We start from the raw sequence: 15982 nt of genomic DNA on the forward strand, positions 1-15982 counted from the left end.
AGAAAATAGTTTAATTCATTGGATAAAATTATTTGGGCATAGATAAAGGCCCGGTTGACAACATTTAAATCCTTGTCGCTCACATTCAAAAAAGTTCGATTTGGCGCGCTCCACTCGGTATATTTTTCAAATGAGACCGTATATTTTGGTGCTGTTCTGAGGGTCATACTGTAGAAACTGGTTTTCGCCGCGCTCCCATGGTATTTTTGTCCATTTTCTTCAATCTATTAATTTAATTTTCAATTTTATATAGAAATCCAATAAAAGCAAGTATTTCGATTAGGCCAATCATGTATAGAATTGATTCATCAATCGTACAAAATTGAGTGGGCATGGCTAAATGTTCTATATAGATAGTATTATTCAACGGAACAAAGAATATGAGGAATTGGTCGTTTTTTGAATCGAATTTGAATTCGCCGCAGTTCGCTTTAGCAACAATGAGTCTCATTCCATACACAAACATGTTGCTAACATACCCTGGGGGATATGGATGTTATAGAATTGAGGAAAAAGGGTGTACAAAGGCCTATACAAGCGTTATGTCTTCAAATTCCAGCGACATTGCAACTGTTTTTTTGTTGAACTATTTTGCTTAAACCTTGTTTAGTCAAAATACAATAAAAGCAAGGACTAAAAACTGGCCAGTTAAGTAGAAAATTGATTCATTAATCGTATAAAATTATGTGGTCATAGATAACGGCCCGGTTGACAACATTTAAATCCTTGTCGCTCACATTCAAAAAAGTTCGATTTGGCGCGCACCACTCAGTATATTTTGTATATTCTGAGGGTCATACTGTAGAAATACTGGTTTTCGCCGCGCTCCCATGTGGTGTTTTTTAGTGCTAAATGGTATTTTTGTCATTTATTAATTTCATTTTCAATGTTATATAGAAATCCAATAAATGCAAGTATTTCGAATAGGCCAATCATGTATAGAATTGATTCATCAATCGTATAAAATTGAGTGGGCATGGCTAAATGTTGTATATAAATAGTATTATTCAACGGAACAAAGAATATGAGGAATTGGCCGTTTTTTGAATCGAATTTGAATTTGCCGCAGTTCGCTTTAGCAACAATGAGTATCATTCAATACACAAACATGTTGCTAACATACCCTGGGGGAAATGGATGTTATAGAATTGAGGAAAAGAGGTGTACAAAGGCCTATACAAGCGTTATGTCTTCAAATTCCAGCGACATTGCAACTGTTTTTTTGTTGAACTATTTTGCTTAAACCTTGTTTAGTCAAAATACAATAAAAGCAAGGACTAAAAACTGGCCAGTTAAGTAGAAAATTGATTCATTAATCGTATAAAATTATGTGGGCATAGATAACGGCCCGGTTGACAACATTTAAATCCTTGTCGCTCACATTCAAAAAAGTTCGATTTGGCGCGCACCACTCGGTATATTTTTCAAATGAGACCGTATATTTTGAAATATTTCTGTGGGACGATATATTTTAACGATAAGTCCGCGGTCACACTGCTATCGATAGTGGGCACCATCGATAGTATACGATAGGTTTTCGAAAAACATCGACAGTGCAATCGATAGTTCTCCACCTGTAGTTCAAAAAACATCGCTGACATTTAATATTAGTTTAATTTTCAATGTTATATAGAAATCCAATAAATGCAAGTATTTCGAATAGACCAATCATGTATAGAATTGATTCATCAATCGTACAAAATTGAGTGGGCATGGCTAAATGTTCCATATAGATAGTATTATTCAACGGAACAAAGAATGTGAGAAATTTGTCGTTTTTTTGAATTCGCCGCAGTTCGCCGCAGTTCGCCGCATTTCGCCCCAATTCGCTTTAGCAACAATGAGTCTCATTCCATACACAAATGTTGCGCATTCCATACACAAAAGTTGCGGCAACATTTACTTGAAACCCGTTTTTTGGTCAAAATAAAATACATTAAGGTAATTAAAAGAAGCAATCATGTAGAAAATACATTTATCTATGGGATAAAGTTAAGAGGGCAAATCGATATAGCTTGAAATATAGGCAATACTCGATTCGCCGCAGTTTCGCTATTGCAACAATGAGTCCCATTCCATACACAAATGTTGCTAATTCCATGCACAAATGTTGCTAATTCCATGCACACATACCCTGGCGCAAATGGATGTTATAGAATTGTGAATACGTTTGTCTTCCAAGGTAGGTATCAGGATCGACATAAATATACACAAGATACTAATATTGTACTTTAATATGTCTAAGGAATATCAATTTGAGAAAAGGTCTTTATAAATCACTTTTCATCTTCATATAAAATTAACAAAATAGGGTATACAAAGGCCTACACGCAACATAGTGAATCTTTTTTTGTTGGACTTTTTCGTTCAAACCTTTTTTTACAATAAATACAATAAAAGCAAGGATTAAAAACTATCCAATCTTGTAGAAAATTTATTCATCAATGGGATAAAACTATGTGGGCATTGCTGAGAGATTAAGTTAGTCAGCATTATTCAATGGAATATCAAAATTAAGCAATATGAACGAATTTCCCTTTTCGTTTGTTTTGATTGACCTATTTCGCTACTTGTTTTTTGTTTGACTTATTTCGCTAAAACCTCTTTTTACGCAAAATGCAATAAAAGCAAGTATTAAGAATACACCAGTTAAATAGAAAATTGATTCATCAATCGTATAAAATTATGATGGCATGGCTAAATGTTCCATATATCTAGTAATATTCAACGGAATATAAAAAACGAGGAATATGTAAAGTAGAACTCGGATTCGTCAGTATATTAACGGTATATTTTGAAAATGCGACGGTATATTTGCGAGTGTCTGACCGTACATTTCAGCGATAAATCCACGGTCCCCCCTGACTATCGAATTATCTGACTGTCGGAAAAAAAACTTCGAACGTGAAAAATGGATCGGTAGCTGGGAAATATACTTTTTAAGCGAAATACGCAAAGAAAACGGCTTTTGTCCGCTATTTCAGCGATTTTTTTTGTGTTGTAATCAGCAGGAATAATTTTGAACAACGACCAGCCTACACCACCCGTCAGTTCCAGCAGAAAACAACACAATTATTGCAATAGAATTACTTCTGCACCACACAACACCCAACTATTGCACAGCCAGCCACAAGCCCACAAAGGAAAGGTGAAACGCAAAAAAAAATAATTAAGTCGAAAACGGAATAAAGGAATAAATCCAAAAATTTTGCTTGCTTTGCCGATGGGATGAGAGAAATCAGCAGTCACCCACACCAACAACAATCCAATTACAAATAAATTTGACCAAAACCCGTCGTTACGCAGTCGCCATCAGGAATACAATTGCCAAGCCAGCCCAACCGAAAGAATCAAATTAATTCACACACCACACTCGCATTTCTTGGCAATTGGATTAAAAAAAGTATCAAGCAGAAAAAATATTTTCAACCAGCCACCATTTTGAATGAGCTGAAGCAGCAGAAAGAGCGAGAGCGCAACGCAGCCGAAGCAGCAGCAGCAGCGCTGCTGACATCAACGCTGTTTCTTGCAGCTGGCGGAGGACCGGACCGGGGAAGCCGTCACAAACCAAACCCCCTTCTAGCCTGTTCTTTTGCGTTGCTACTATTGCGTTCATCTATCGGGAAGCGAAGCCGAAACTGTGCCTGGTGTTCATTCTTTGGCTACAAATAGTGTCCAACTCCCGAAAATATGGTTGAGTTGGAGGAAAAAAATGCCAGCACAGCTGCTGCAGGCGCGAAGCAACACCATCTTCGCAACGCCAACGCGGGGAATGGGAGCAACAACAACCCCAGAGGTTCTGGGGACAGTGGGTTATGCGGCAGTGGAGTTTCTTCCAGCAACACGGATAACAGCTGCAGCCAGAGTCAATCAGGTGAATATTTAGAGACTACACTGCTCTTAATTGGGGTAGAACATTATACTGATAGTTGGGAAAGTTCTCGACGTTTCCTTAGCCCGGCTTCCCTGTTCCGTTCTGTTTCATCGTGCTCCGATTGATTCTATCTTATTTAGTAGAAACTTTAGCTGTTACATGTTCACGATGTGTTGTGTGCACATTGAGCATATGCAAAGATCGACGTGGTCGAAAATACATTTTCTATTATTTTTTCTACAAAATACCGGGGGGGAGCAACAGCTGCTGCTATTGAGCCAATCAAGCAAGACGAAACAAAAAGAGTATCTAAGAGTACGAGTCGAATGTGTCAGGCATTTAAAATAACATGAGTCACTCCACGGTACAAGTCCATGCAATTTGTTCGAAAAAAACGTAATGGTAACAGACTTTTAAAGCTTGCAACAACGACACGACGTTCATAGCGGTAGCTACGATTTGGCAGAGCGGCTGGCAGAGCAGCCTGCATATAACATATAACCTTGATGACGTTTATTGCTCTTGATGACGTTTATTGCAACCCAAAATAGAACGACAGGCCAAAGCGAATGGGGAAAAAGCAAAGTGAACGAATGAGCGGGCGAACAGAGACAAAGCGATGAGAGCGGCCTCTCGGCTGCTTGCCTCCTACACGCTCCTATGTTGACCGAGTTTGGGGGCAACTGCAGATTGCCGATTGCAGATTTCAAATAGAATGGACCGGACCGAATCGAATCGTACGAGCAGTGGAATAGCTAAAACCTCACACCACATAAATGAAACAATTCTGCGGAAATTAAATTCACAAGCTAGTACAAGCTGGTGTTTTGATTGAGGGCGATGTTATTTAATAAATACACACACACACACGAACACGTACACACATATATATGCATATGTTTGTGCATTGTCTGTTCTATGCTGGGCTATAAAAACATGGAGGACAGCCAGTGCCTACGTGCAGCTTTACATTCGCGTCTCTTAAAATCCCTTACGCTCCCCTCCCGCTTTGATAGCCCTGCGAGAGAAATTTTTACATATGGCAATGCCTTTAGCTTAACAAAACAAAGTCAGCTGAAACTCAAGCCAACTTATGTATGTTGTTTACTTGGGGAAAAGACGAATAAATTTACTATAAATGTTATTTCCCTTGCCCTTTCCATGTTTTTGCTTTTTGAAAGAATTCGCGCACATCAGGCCACTTTATAGAAGTCGACGACGCATTAGTGTTGGTGTGTCTGTGCTTCGTTTGTCCGTCCCCCTATTCGCGCTCCCATCCCACCTCCCAAAACCCATGAGCTACGTGAGACAGAATCTGCATTGGTGTTTGTGCTTGCCCACACACATAAAAATCAGTGGAGAAACAGTGCTGCCAACTACCGTTGACAAAAAAGGCCAGAAAAGGCTAAAAAAGAAAAACACTAGTTACTCATAGTTTTGAAATATCAGTATTTGTTTTTTCTTGTTTTTACCTGTTTAAAGGTGGTTGTTTCATCAAATTTCCGACAAATAATTCGGGGAAACTATATTATGTGGCTCTCAAAAAGCTGTGGCAGCAGCACTAGCGGCGAAGAGAAGCCGACAGTTTGATTCAAAGAGTACCGTACCATACCATAGGGTTATTTATGCTGTATTTTTGTGCCGCTCTCTCTCTCTCTCTCTCTCTCTCTTAGGGAGTAATTCGGCTCTCATATGTAAAGTGTTAGTTTCGACAGTATATTTCGTATTCATTGCATCACGTATCGTATGGATTTCGCGAAACAGAGGTGTATTCATGCTAAATCCATACCGGTCTTTCTTCTTCTTCTCTTTCAACACACACTCTTAACTGCACGATACGCCGTTCTCTTCGCCCACCTTCTGCTTTGTTTTTATTTTCCCTGTTGCTGTTTTTGTTTGCGGCTGCTACAACAACAAAGCAAGCAGCTGCCTTTACTTGTTGTCAAAACTGGTTGTGCTAATCAATGATGTGGCTTTAGTTGCTCTCTTTTTCCTTCTCTCTCTCTCGCTTTCCGTACGCTCTTAATTGTTTGCTGTGCTTTTATGTGTGTTGTTTTGTGTGTGTATGAATATACATAACATACATTGTATTTACCATGTTATCACCGCAGGTATCGGCTGATTCCTTTTGTTGATTTGGTATGCGGTATATGGAAACTTTCGGGACGTTCCGAGTGATTTCAATCATAATACGAGCATCAAACCGAAAATACTTTTATTATTCCGGTTACCGTTGCGTATATAAATATACGCATGCATTTCTTTGTGTGGAAATGTCATGTAACATTTCAAACCTGATCTTCAAGATCCGTCCATGTGTGCAACCAGAATTTGTTATTCTTCCGGCAGGTTTCCCTATTATTTCCTTTGTCATAAGAGAATCTTATTGGTGGCTAATTTGCTATGCCTAAGCGATATCTGCGTCACTTTGTGGAGACTTCTGGTTATGCGTAGCTCTTTTCCTATCCGCAGTACATAGCTCTTTGGCACGTGTAAAGAGAGAAACATACACAGGCATACATACATACATAAGCACACTTATTTATTACAAGTCACAACAACAGTACACTCTCGCTCTCATGCTGGCGCGCTCTCATCCGGCAAAATAAGCTCCCTCTCGCGTCACGTCGGCGGTAGTTTTTTTGGCTGCTGCTGCTTGTCCGTTGTTCGCGAACGGGCGCGTGTTCGATTCTTTCCTCGTTGGCGCCGAGTACGTTAGGTCCGCTAAAGTTTGTCCGTGTTTTTTATTTTTTAAATTACTTCTTTCGCCCATTGGTTTAATTGTGCACCAAACCTTTTCCGCAGCCACCAACCAATTCCGTTATCTTCCACCCATTAGTCAGCTATAGTCGAAAATATTCCGTGCGCTCCACTCATCGTGATTTGTTGCCATTTTAGTGGATAGAACTGGCCTAGTGAGTGAGAAATAAGATGTGGATATCGAAATCAGAGGCGGCTTCGTTTTGCGTTTTAACTTGAAAATCAATCCAAAATAGGGTTAAAATTAGCCCCAAATACAATCTTCGAAACTACAAAGTAGCGGAACCAGCAGCAGCCGGAATACAGACCGGTAGCAATTTTATCTACGCATTGCAAAAACGTGCCGCACAGAACCGAGGCGGGCGTTGCTTAGACAAATTGCGTTGCGATTAAAAGGCGAGAGAGCGACAGCAACAACTACAAAGACAACAACAGCGCAGCAAACATGTTGGGTAAATACAAAACAAGCGTAGAAATAAATACATGTGTGTGTTGTGTGTATGTATGGGCTATATTCTAAAAGTTCTACCAATGCCGCTGTCGAAGCGCGGCACATGCATGTGTTTTCACCCTGTGTGTGTGTGTACTTCAGTACGGTGCCAATGTATGGATTTGTTATATGGGAAACATTTCAAAATGCCGGTTCTTATTTTTTGTTTTGGCAACTTTTTCCGCCACCTCCTTGCAGGTTGCTAGTATTTTAATTTCGATTTGACGATACGATGTGTTAATGTTTATGCATTATTAAGCAATGGCTATATATACATATATCTTCGACCCAGTGTTCATCATCTGTATATTGAAAGTGTAAATAAAGTAAAAGTGTATGTACATGTATGGGGGGGCGTAAGCATTAAATTCTAGCTTGTTATTCTTAATTTTGTATTCATGCTGTTTATTCGATTCTTCTTTTTCTGTCGGTCGTCGCTTTTGCGTTGGTTCGCCATTTTTATTTAATTTTTGCTTTTACAATTTCATTTTGCTGCGCAATAATTTTCTGCTTCTTTACAACACAAACACACATTCACTCTCACATATCGCGCCTGCTGTTGTGGCTGTGGCTGTGCGGCTGTGTGTTTCTGTCCGTGAAGTCAAGATGCAAAAAACTAGAAGGTGGCGCAAAGAGCAGAAGAGTAACAGCTCACAGAACTTTCCGTCTGCCCTTCTTCAGTCTGGGAGGGGATCCCAACCCCACCATTTATGATCCCTTTAAATAGGATCAGGGATCGTCCTTACCCCACTCCTCTTCCTCCCCATAGTTGACACTTTGAGAGCGCTCCAAACGGTGTATTCATTCATTGCGTCCCCTTGTTTTACTTTCGTCATGCCATGCTATGAAGTAATACCGAAAGAGAGATACGCCTTATCTGCTGTTCGCTCTCGCTCTCACAAATTGGGCTCTCTCTCTTTCTTTCACTCTCTCTGCGAAAAGCTCGAACCGCATGTTTTTTTCCTTCCATCAGCAGTCCATGCTAGTGATAAAAGCAGCACAAGGGAAGCGTAGGGTAGGGTACGAAGAGGAAACTTTACAATCTTTACACACTGATACACTTACAGCTCGTTTTTGTATCAATACAAGTGAGGGGATATTTACTATTCCCCGGCTTTATCTTCCAAAAAAATGTATTTTTAAAATTTGTATTGAATTTATCATTGTTCCATACGAGTACTCGCTTTTTGCGTAGTTCACTCTTATCGGCAATTTGTTTATTCGCATAATCTTTGCCACCGTAAACACTCCTGCGTTTCGTTTCCATACGTAGACTGTGTGTTTATTGTTATGGCACTTTGAAAACTTGATTATGTTTGCTCGCAAACCACGATTCTATTCTCCAAGGTTATTTTCTGGCTCTTGATTGTGAATTGTTGAGCTATCAGCCAGCCTCTTGTTTACTTGACAGTTGATTTGAGCACCCAGCTGCACCTGTATGTTCTTCTTCATTCAGACAGATCGTAGCCATATAATCCTCCTTTTCAAACAATAAGTAAGATGCATTGGAATGGAATGAGGGAGAAAAGCCGGCCGGCAATCCCGTGATTTAGAAGGGAAAATTCCATAGCTCACAATTTGCATATTTGCTTGGTATCTTTAAAGTTATCTACGCAATTGATAACAATTAAAGCTTCCCAATAAATAGGCCAAATTTAAATTTAGACAAGAATCGACAGCCGCCTGCCGTGCGCACACTTTTGTGCTGTGTACGTAAGCAAGCGAGAGGAAGTCCGGAAGAAGAGAGGGAGAGCACAGCATCGAGGTCGTACAGACGAGACGAGACGAGACGCGTTGCTTATTGGCGAATGACGCGATGACGACTTCACTTCCCCCCTGGGGTCGCAACAAAAACCGTTTGGATGAGACTCGAACCATAACTAAGTCTATTAAGAACAGCCCATCATCTACCAGTCAAGTACCAGATATTTTATTATTTAAACCGCAAAGTGCGGCGTAACTGCTTCCTCTCCGATCTTGGTGGAGATATTCCCCCAAGGAGTGCAACGGGCTTTAAATAGTCGACAAGAGAAAAGAAAAAAGCTATCAAGCTAGCTGATTGTCAGCCGTCCCCCATACTCCTATCGCCCTCGGGTATGGTGTGGGGTGCTGTGACCGGCTGCCTGACTTAGCTTCAGACAAACCTCTGTATATTTCCATCCAGAACTTTTCTATAAACCTTTGTGTGCGCGTATTATTTATTTTTTACATATTTTATAACCACTTGCTGCTGCTGCTGCTGCGGCGGCTGCGACCTGTTTACGACACGCGATTTGCTTTCTACGCAGTTGGGCAAAAGTATTTCTTATTTTGAATTCCTTCGCTACTATTTTTATGCATTGATAAATAGGGAACAGAAAAATAATAACAACATATCGGCTCATGTCTGATCTCGATCTCGTTACAGACGGCCAAAATGAGCTGACGCGCTACAGTAGCGAGGATGTGTCGGGCAATGAGTCGAGTGAAGCACCCAACATGACCGAGGTGGAGCGGCAGGTCGAGCTCAACCGGCACAAGGAGGAGATGCAGAAGAAGCGCCGCAAGAAACGCATCAGTTCCTCCCTTCATTCGTCAACGTTTCAAGGTTAGTAGAGTGGTGCAGCATGTGGCAGCACTTCGAATACATAGGTACATATATTTCTATTGTATTTGCAACCTCTTCTTAGAACTCTACAAGCTGACCGGTGAAATACTTGGCGAGGGCGCTTACGCTTCGGTACAAACTTGCGTTAACATTTACACCGACTTGGAATATGCTGTGAAGGTTATTGATAAGATACCGGGACATGCGCGTGCGCGTGTCTTCCGAGAAGTGGAGACATTCCACCATTGTCAGGGACATCTGGGCATCTTGCAATTGATCGAGTTCTTCGAAGACGACGAGAAGTTTTACCTGGTGTTTGAGAAAATCAATGGCGGCCCTCTGCTGTCGCGCATCCAGGAGCACATCTGTTTCTCGGAGCACGAGGCTGCGCAGATAATCAAGGAAATTGCCTCCGGATTGGATTTTCTGCACAAGAAGGGCATTGCCCACCGTGATCTCAAGCCAGAGAATATTCTGTGCGTGAAAACCGACTCGCTGTGTCCGATCAAGATTTGCGACTTTGATCTGGGCTCTGGCATCAAGTTCACCACGGATGTCTCCTCGCCAGCAGCCACTCCCCAGCTACTGACACCGGTAATTAAACCCGAATAAATCTCATCTGTTGTGATCTGACGATCTTAATCGCCCGTTTTGTTCCGCTTTTAACAGGTCGGAAGCGCCGAATTTATGGCCCCCGAAGTTGTCGACTTGTTTGTGGGCGAGGCAAACTATTACGACAAGAGGTGCGATTTGTGGTCCTTGGGAGTCATTGCTTACATCCTGCTATGTGGCTATCCGCCATTTTCGGGCAACTGTGGAGAGGATTGCGGCTGGAATCGCGGTGAGAACTGCCGCACCTGCCAGGAGCTCCTATTCGAGTCCATTCAAGAGGGTAAGTCGTCGCCGTTCGCCTAGATTTGGCTTTAATGTTTGATTTTAAATGGTCGTGTGTCTGTTCCAGGATCCTTTAGCTTTCCGGAGGCCGAGTGGCACGATGTAAGCGATGAGGCCAAGGACCTGATTAGTCGTCTGCTTGTCAAGCAGGCCTCTAAGCGTCTGAGCGCCGAGGCTGTGTTGAACCATCATTGGATTCGTATGTGCGAGCATGAGCCGCCGACCAGCAGGCAGTCTGGCCGCCACAAGGCATTGCATACCCCAAGCAATATTCGACGGTAATTAATAATAGAACACTGAGGATCGCGACAGTTGTTGATGTATCGTATCTCTTATTATGTGGCTTTTAGCAATCACCAGTCGGCGAGGGAAATTTCGCAGTTTGCCGAATCCGCCATGGCCGTTAAGCGCGTGATCTTGCAGCATTTCTCCATGCGCTACGACTACATGAAGGAGCGTCCCAACATCTACCAGCCATCACAGGCCTACATGGATGCCTACAGCGATGAGAACTATAATCCCAAGCCGCCCTCTCATTACACTCGCAATCGTTCACAGCGCACAGCACCAGCATCTGTGGCTGGTGTGGCTGGGGTGGCTGGGGTCTTGTCTAGCTATGGAGGGCGTATGTCCTCGATTCATGGCCAGCGGACGAGCAGCCGTCACTCTTCCAGGAATGCTTCACGCAACGCATCTGCGATATATCCAAGCAGTGGAGGATTCAAGACGTTGAATGTTCACGAGGAGGACGATGACGATGATGCACTCGAGGCCTTTGGACGTTTGGATGATGATGACGACGAGTGGGCCAAGTCGACACGTCGCTATCAGCAGCAGCGCGAGCTGCAGCAACAGCAGGAGGAGTCGCTCGGCGATGATCACGAGGATCGCTACAGGGAGAGCGTCAGCGAGGGCGATGAGGGAGAGAGCGAGGACTATCAACATTATAAGCATTATTGGCGCGAGTTGGACGAAGATGAGGGCGATGACTATTTGTACGAGCAGCAGCAGCAACGCGTCGATGATATTGCCGAAGAGGAGGAAGAGGAGGAGGAGGAGGAGAAGAATGATGAAGAGAACGAAGAGGAGGAGAAGGAGGAAGAACGAAATAAATATGCTGACAATCGAAACCAATTGAAAGCTAAAGTGGAACAATTTGGCGAAGCCAATGAAATCGAACAGCAGCCAGAGAATGGTTATGTTTATGAGAAAGATCTTATTATGGATAATATCGAAAAATCGAAGCAAAGTGAATTTGCTAAACTCACAACAACAACAACAACAACAATGCGCAATGATGCGCAGGAGAATAAGATGTGGATAAAGGAGAGGATGGAGAAGGAGAAGGATACAGATACGGAGACGGAGACGAAAGAGCAGGATGATGTTGATGGAGCTGAGAAGCAAGGACCATCAAGTGATATTAGTGCTACTACCATCACCGATAATAACAAGAAGCAAACACCAGTTAAGACTACAACAACACACATTAAAAACCACATAAAAAAGCAACAATGTGAGCAGCAGCAGCAAACTGGCGATGATAATGATGATGATGATGTTAAACTATTGGATAGTATTAGTGATTTAAATGAAAAGCTACCTGAAATTTATGAGACTGCAAATATTGTTGTCGACTCAGCGGCAGTGCAACCAACAACAACAGCAACAGCAACACCAGCAGCAGTAGCAGCAGCAGCAACATGCCCACCAATCGATAATAGAGATGATGATAATGATGATTTGAAAGCGATCAAAAACGCGCCAACGACGACAACTGCAGCTGCAGCTGAGGAGACAACAATGCGAACGACTTTTGGTAAAACACACGAACAGCAAACACAACAGCAACAGCAACAGACAGTCGTCTACAGCAAACCAACACGTAATGTTTATTTTGCACTCGATGCATATCAGAACGACGAGGATGCCGACATAGACGAGGATGAGGACGATGACGATGACTACGATGAAGATGACGAGGGAGAAGGAGAGGATGAAATGGAGCCACAGTGCAATAGCTCAACAGTGTTTAAGCAACCGCTGCCATCTATTTCCAGTGCCTATGCACGAAAGCAGCGCCAGCGGCAGCAGCAGCAACGATACATTGTGCCACGGTACCAAGGTCAGGGTCAGGGTCCGGTCTCGGTGTCGGTTTCGGGTCAAAGGCAACCAGAAAACTGGCGCTATCGCACTCATCACTCGGAGCAGCAGCAGCCGGCCGCTGGCTATCGGAGGTACCGCCCGCCCTTTAGCACTGGCGGCGGCGGTGGCCACTACGGCAACCAGCAGCGGAACTATTTGGGTAGCTTCTCGCACAGCGGCGGTGCCGCTGGCTACAAGGTAGCTCCATTAATGCAGCCACCACCGCAGCGAAACAACAGCGCTGGCAGCAGCAGCGGCAGTGGCGGCTCCCCCCCATCCGATGAGCAGTCAACGTTGCCATCATCCGAGATCCGCAACTGGCGCCAGGACTGCGTCTATGCAAACGCCCCCCCAATGCGCAGCTGTGGAATGAATCAGCCGCACTCGCAGTCGCGTGCCGCTGTGCATCGGTCCCATCATCAACAGCAGCCACGAATTGGCAGTGGTCGCTTTGCCCATTCACAACCGGTCCATTTGCAGGCAGCCCAGCTGATGGAGGAGCTGCCCAACATCCGCATTGGTCTTTCGCCGCCAAGCGAGAGCTTGCTGCTGCAGCGGCGTATGCGGCAGCAACAGCGAGCCCACGATCTGTCAGAGTATTGTGAAGCTGCAACTGCTAGTGGATAGGCTAGTGGCCCCATGCCCTATGCCGCCTTTCCGCTATTCGAAATGTGTATCTTTTTTTTCATAACTGCGCCAAAATGCATAGTTTTGTGGCGTTTTCTACGCACATTCTCAAATTCAACTTTCCAGTTCTATAACTTTGCTTTGTTTGGTGCAACATTTCATTAAACCGTGAAACGCAAAAGCGAAAAATCCTACTTAAAATTCCGTCATTGTAACAGATACAAATACAGATACAGATATAAAATTGTGGTAAGGAAGGAGCAAGAAGATTGTAAGAGCGAATGGAATTGGCCTTCAAAGAGCAATTGTCTACGCTGTTTGGAAACGAAAAGCCAAAGTCGTTCAAGATAAAAAAACGTACTTTTTTTATAAAAAAGATTCAAAAATTGTAATTTGTATTGAACTATAATTTTTTATTATGAAAAATAAAAACGAATACAAGAAGTGTTTAAGCGAGAGATGCATTAACAATTTAACATTTTTCTGTCCTATAATCCTGTACTATTTCCATGTAACTTCTGACAATTTGTGTAGTCTCTTTATGTTTCGAAAAACCGATGGCAAAAGAAAGAAATCGAGTTCAATAATTATAAAGAAACACATCCAAACAGCCACAGGCATAGCTTAAGCGATAACTAAGATATTTTCAAGAAACTCCGGCGAGCAGATATGTTTATTCCAGTTTCAAGTCTGCCCTTCGTCACATTTGTTGAAATTTCTTGGTCCGCTACAAGCATTCTTTCGAAAACTTTTGGAGAGTGTATATTTTTTTAAGCCCTGACAAAAGAAAAAGATTCTACATTGAAATGTACACCCCCACTAACACACAACACAAAAAACACGAGCACTATAGAGAAACCTAAGGGTTCTGTTCTTGACATTTAACGATGCTGAACAATTTTTGCTGGGCGTAAATAAAGGTAAAACAAACAAACAAAAGAAATTGTGTTAAATACATAATTATGATAATATTTAACAAAAATTGTGATATAAAATGTAAATGTAAATGCACCTGAAGAAATCTATCTATCAAATGACGCTGTGCCATCAACAACAACAACAACAACCACACCACACTTCAAAGTACTGTTAAGGCCGCCAGAAGGAGGAGGAGGAAGTTTCCACAATCTTTATTTGTTTACGTCCCACAAAATCAATGTCAAGTGCATCAATCCATCAATACTTCTATTTTTCCAGTAAACTGTAACTTACACTAAAAACTTCCATCTAAAACAAAACAAAAAAACCCAACAAAAATACAAAAAAAGTATAAAAAAACTCAAAAAATCCTTATTATAAAATCTAAAAATGAAACGAAGATGAAACGATGGCAAAACAGCATCGAGTTCGAGTTCAGTTAAAGTTGAAGAACATACAATTTATAAAACGACGGCGTCCAGAACACTTTTAACTATTGATCTATTCCTACAGAAGCAATTAGGTTTGCATTAAAACAATTTGAGCATATGGAATCGCATTCGTTTTTATTGGTTAAGCTGTGAGGAATGTTTCGCAACGAAACAAAAAACAAAACAAAAAACAAATTAACTAAGATACGATACTACTACACTCATTTGAGATGAAATCCTTAGTTTTCGAATGTCCGTTAAACTTACGTTACGAGTAATCTATTAAGCTGTTGAACACGAACCGAACCGAACCGAACACTGGTTAAGAGCTGCTTTAGAGAGAGTGTCGACAAAAACAAGAGACCGACCGGACAGGGGAAAGTGGGGAGTAAAAGTGCAACTAATTGATAAATCAACTGAATAATACAATTAATTGAAATGTTTGTATGACAAATTTGTTTAAACATAATTGCTGCAAGAGCTATAAATAAAAGGAAAATAAAAATGCGACAAGGATAAAGTAAACCTTCAACAAACGAAAGAGTCGATATTGTTTTATACATAAAAAAAAGTCAATAAAAATGCAAAATATACAAAATGTTAAATCTTGTGTTGTTAGTCTCAAAGTCGAGCATCAGGACTTCAATTATTTAATGCATATATGGCCGTAAAAAAACAAAGAAAAAGCTCAATAAACAGATCAATCAGCCAACTGAAACTGTTTGTTTGATTGTACCTACATGTGTATGTTACCGGCCGAGGGACGCTGCCGCATGACGCACCGGCAAGAAAGTTAGATGTTAGAACTAAACTAACTAGCATGCATTCAAAACACAAATACAATTACTTATCTTGGTTAAGGCATGTGATTTAAGAAGAGCAACGAAACTAGTGGTGGATATGTTATGGTATAGGACCAGACCAGACCCTAAAGTGTTCCTACAAGGAATAGTTAATCTACGCCCCATAAATCCGTGTTGAGGGGCGCAGTTCTATAATTCCCTGCGTCAGACTTGCTAACTTATGGATAGGAATTATAAACAATTCATCCCAGATGGGGGATTTAGGATTCGAACAAAGTAGATAACGAACGGAACGTAAGATTTTTGAATTTAGGTATCGGGCCACAAATCAGCTGAGAAGAAAATTTATCGATTTCAGAATTTCATGGGTGTATGGGATTATTTGTATACGGTCACACTGCTTCGCGAGTAAACTATGGTCTAAAAATTAATAATAATAATTTTCGATGTTAA

The 15982-nt window shown here is 41.8% G+C and overlaps 1 protein-coding gene and 1 long non-coding RNA gene across 3 annotated transcripts; one reads left to right on the forward strand and one right to left on the reverse strand.

Annotated features, from left to right (window-relative positions):
* Window positions 1-2959: 2959 nt before the first annotated feature.
* LOC6594722 (probable serine/threonine-protein kinase kinX) lies at window positions 2960-13848 on the forward strand. Of its 2 annotated transcripts, none has more exons than XM_026994661.1 (6): window positions 2960-3874; window positions 9532-9711; window positions 9794-10305; window positions 10381-10603; window positions 10673-10883; window positions 10956-13848. In XM_026994661.1, exons 1-6 carry the CDS (start codon window positions 3691-3693, stop codon window positions 13375-13377), a joined length of 3732 nt encoding a protein of 1243 aa, XP_026850462.1. In that variant the 5' UTR covers window positions 2960-3690; the 3' UTR covers window positions 13378-13848. The 2 variants fall into 2 exon arrangements, with proteins under 2 accessions (XP_026850462.1, XP_026850463.1); XM_026994662.1 differs by lacking the exon at window positions 2960-3874 and adding an exon at window positions 6619-7086.
* Window positions 6396-6724, reverse strand: LOC113567318. Its single transcript, XR_003409402.1, has 2 exons — window positions 6669-6724; window positions 6396-6598 (listed from the first exon to the last, which is right to left on the reverse strand). It is a non-coding gene; the product is annotated as an uncharacterized LOC113567318 (long non-coding RNA).
* Window positions 13849-15982: the final 2134 nt, after the last annotated feature.

This window comes from Drosophila persimilis, unplaced genomic scaffold (genome assembly GCF_003286085.1).
Source record: "Drosophila persimilis strain 14011-0111.01,24,50 unplaced genomic scaffold, DperRS2 tig00000000-arrow-pilon, whole genome shotgun sequence".
NCBI classification, from domain to species: domain Eukaryota; kingdom Metazoa; phylum Arthropoda; class Insecta; order Diptera; family Drosophilidae; genus Drosophila; species Drosophila persimilis.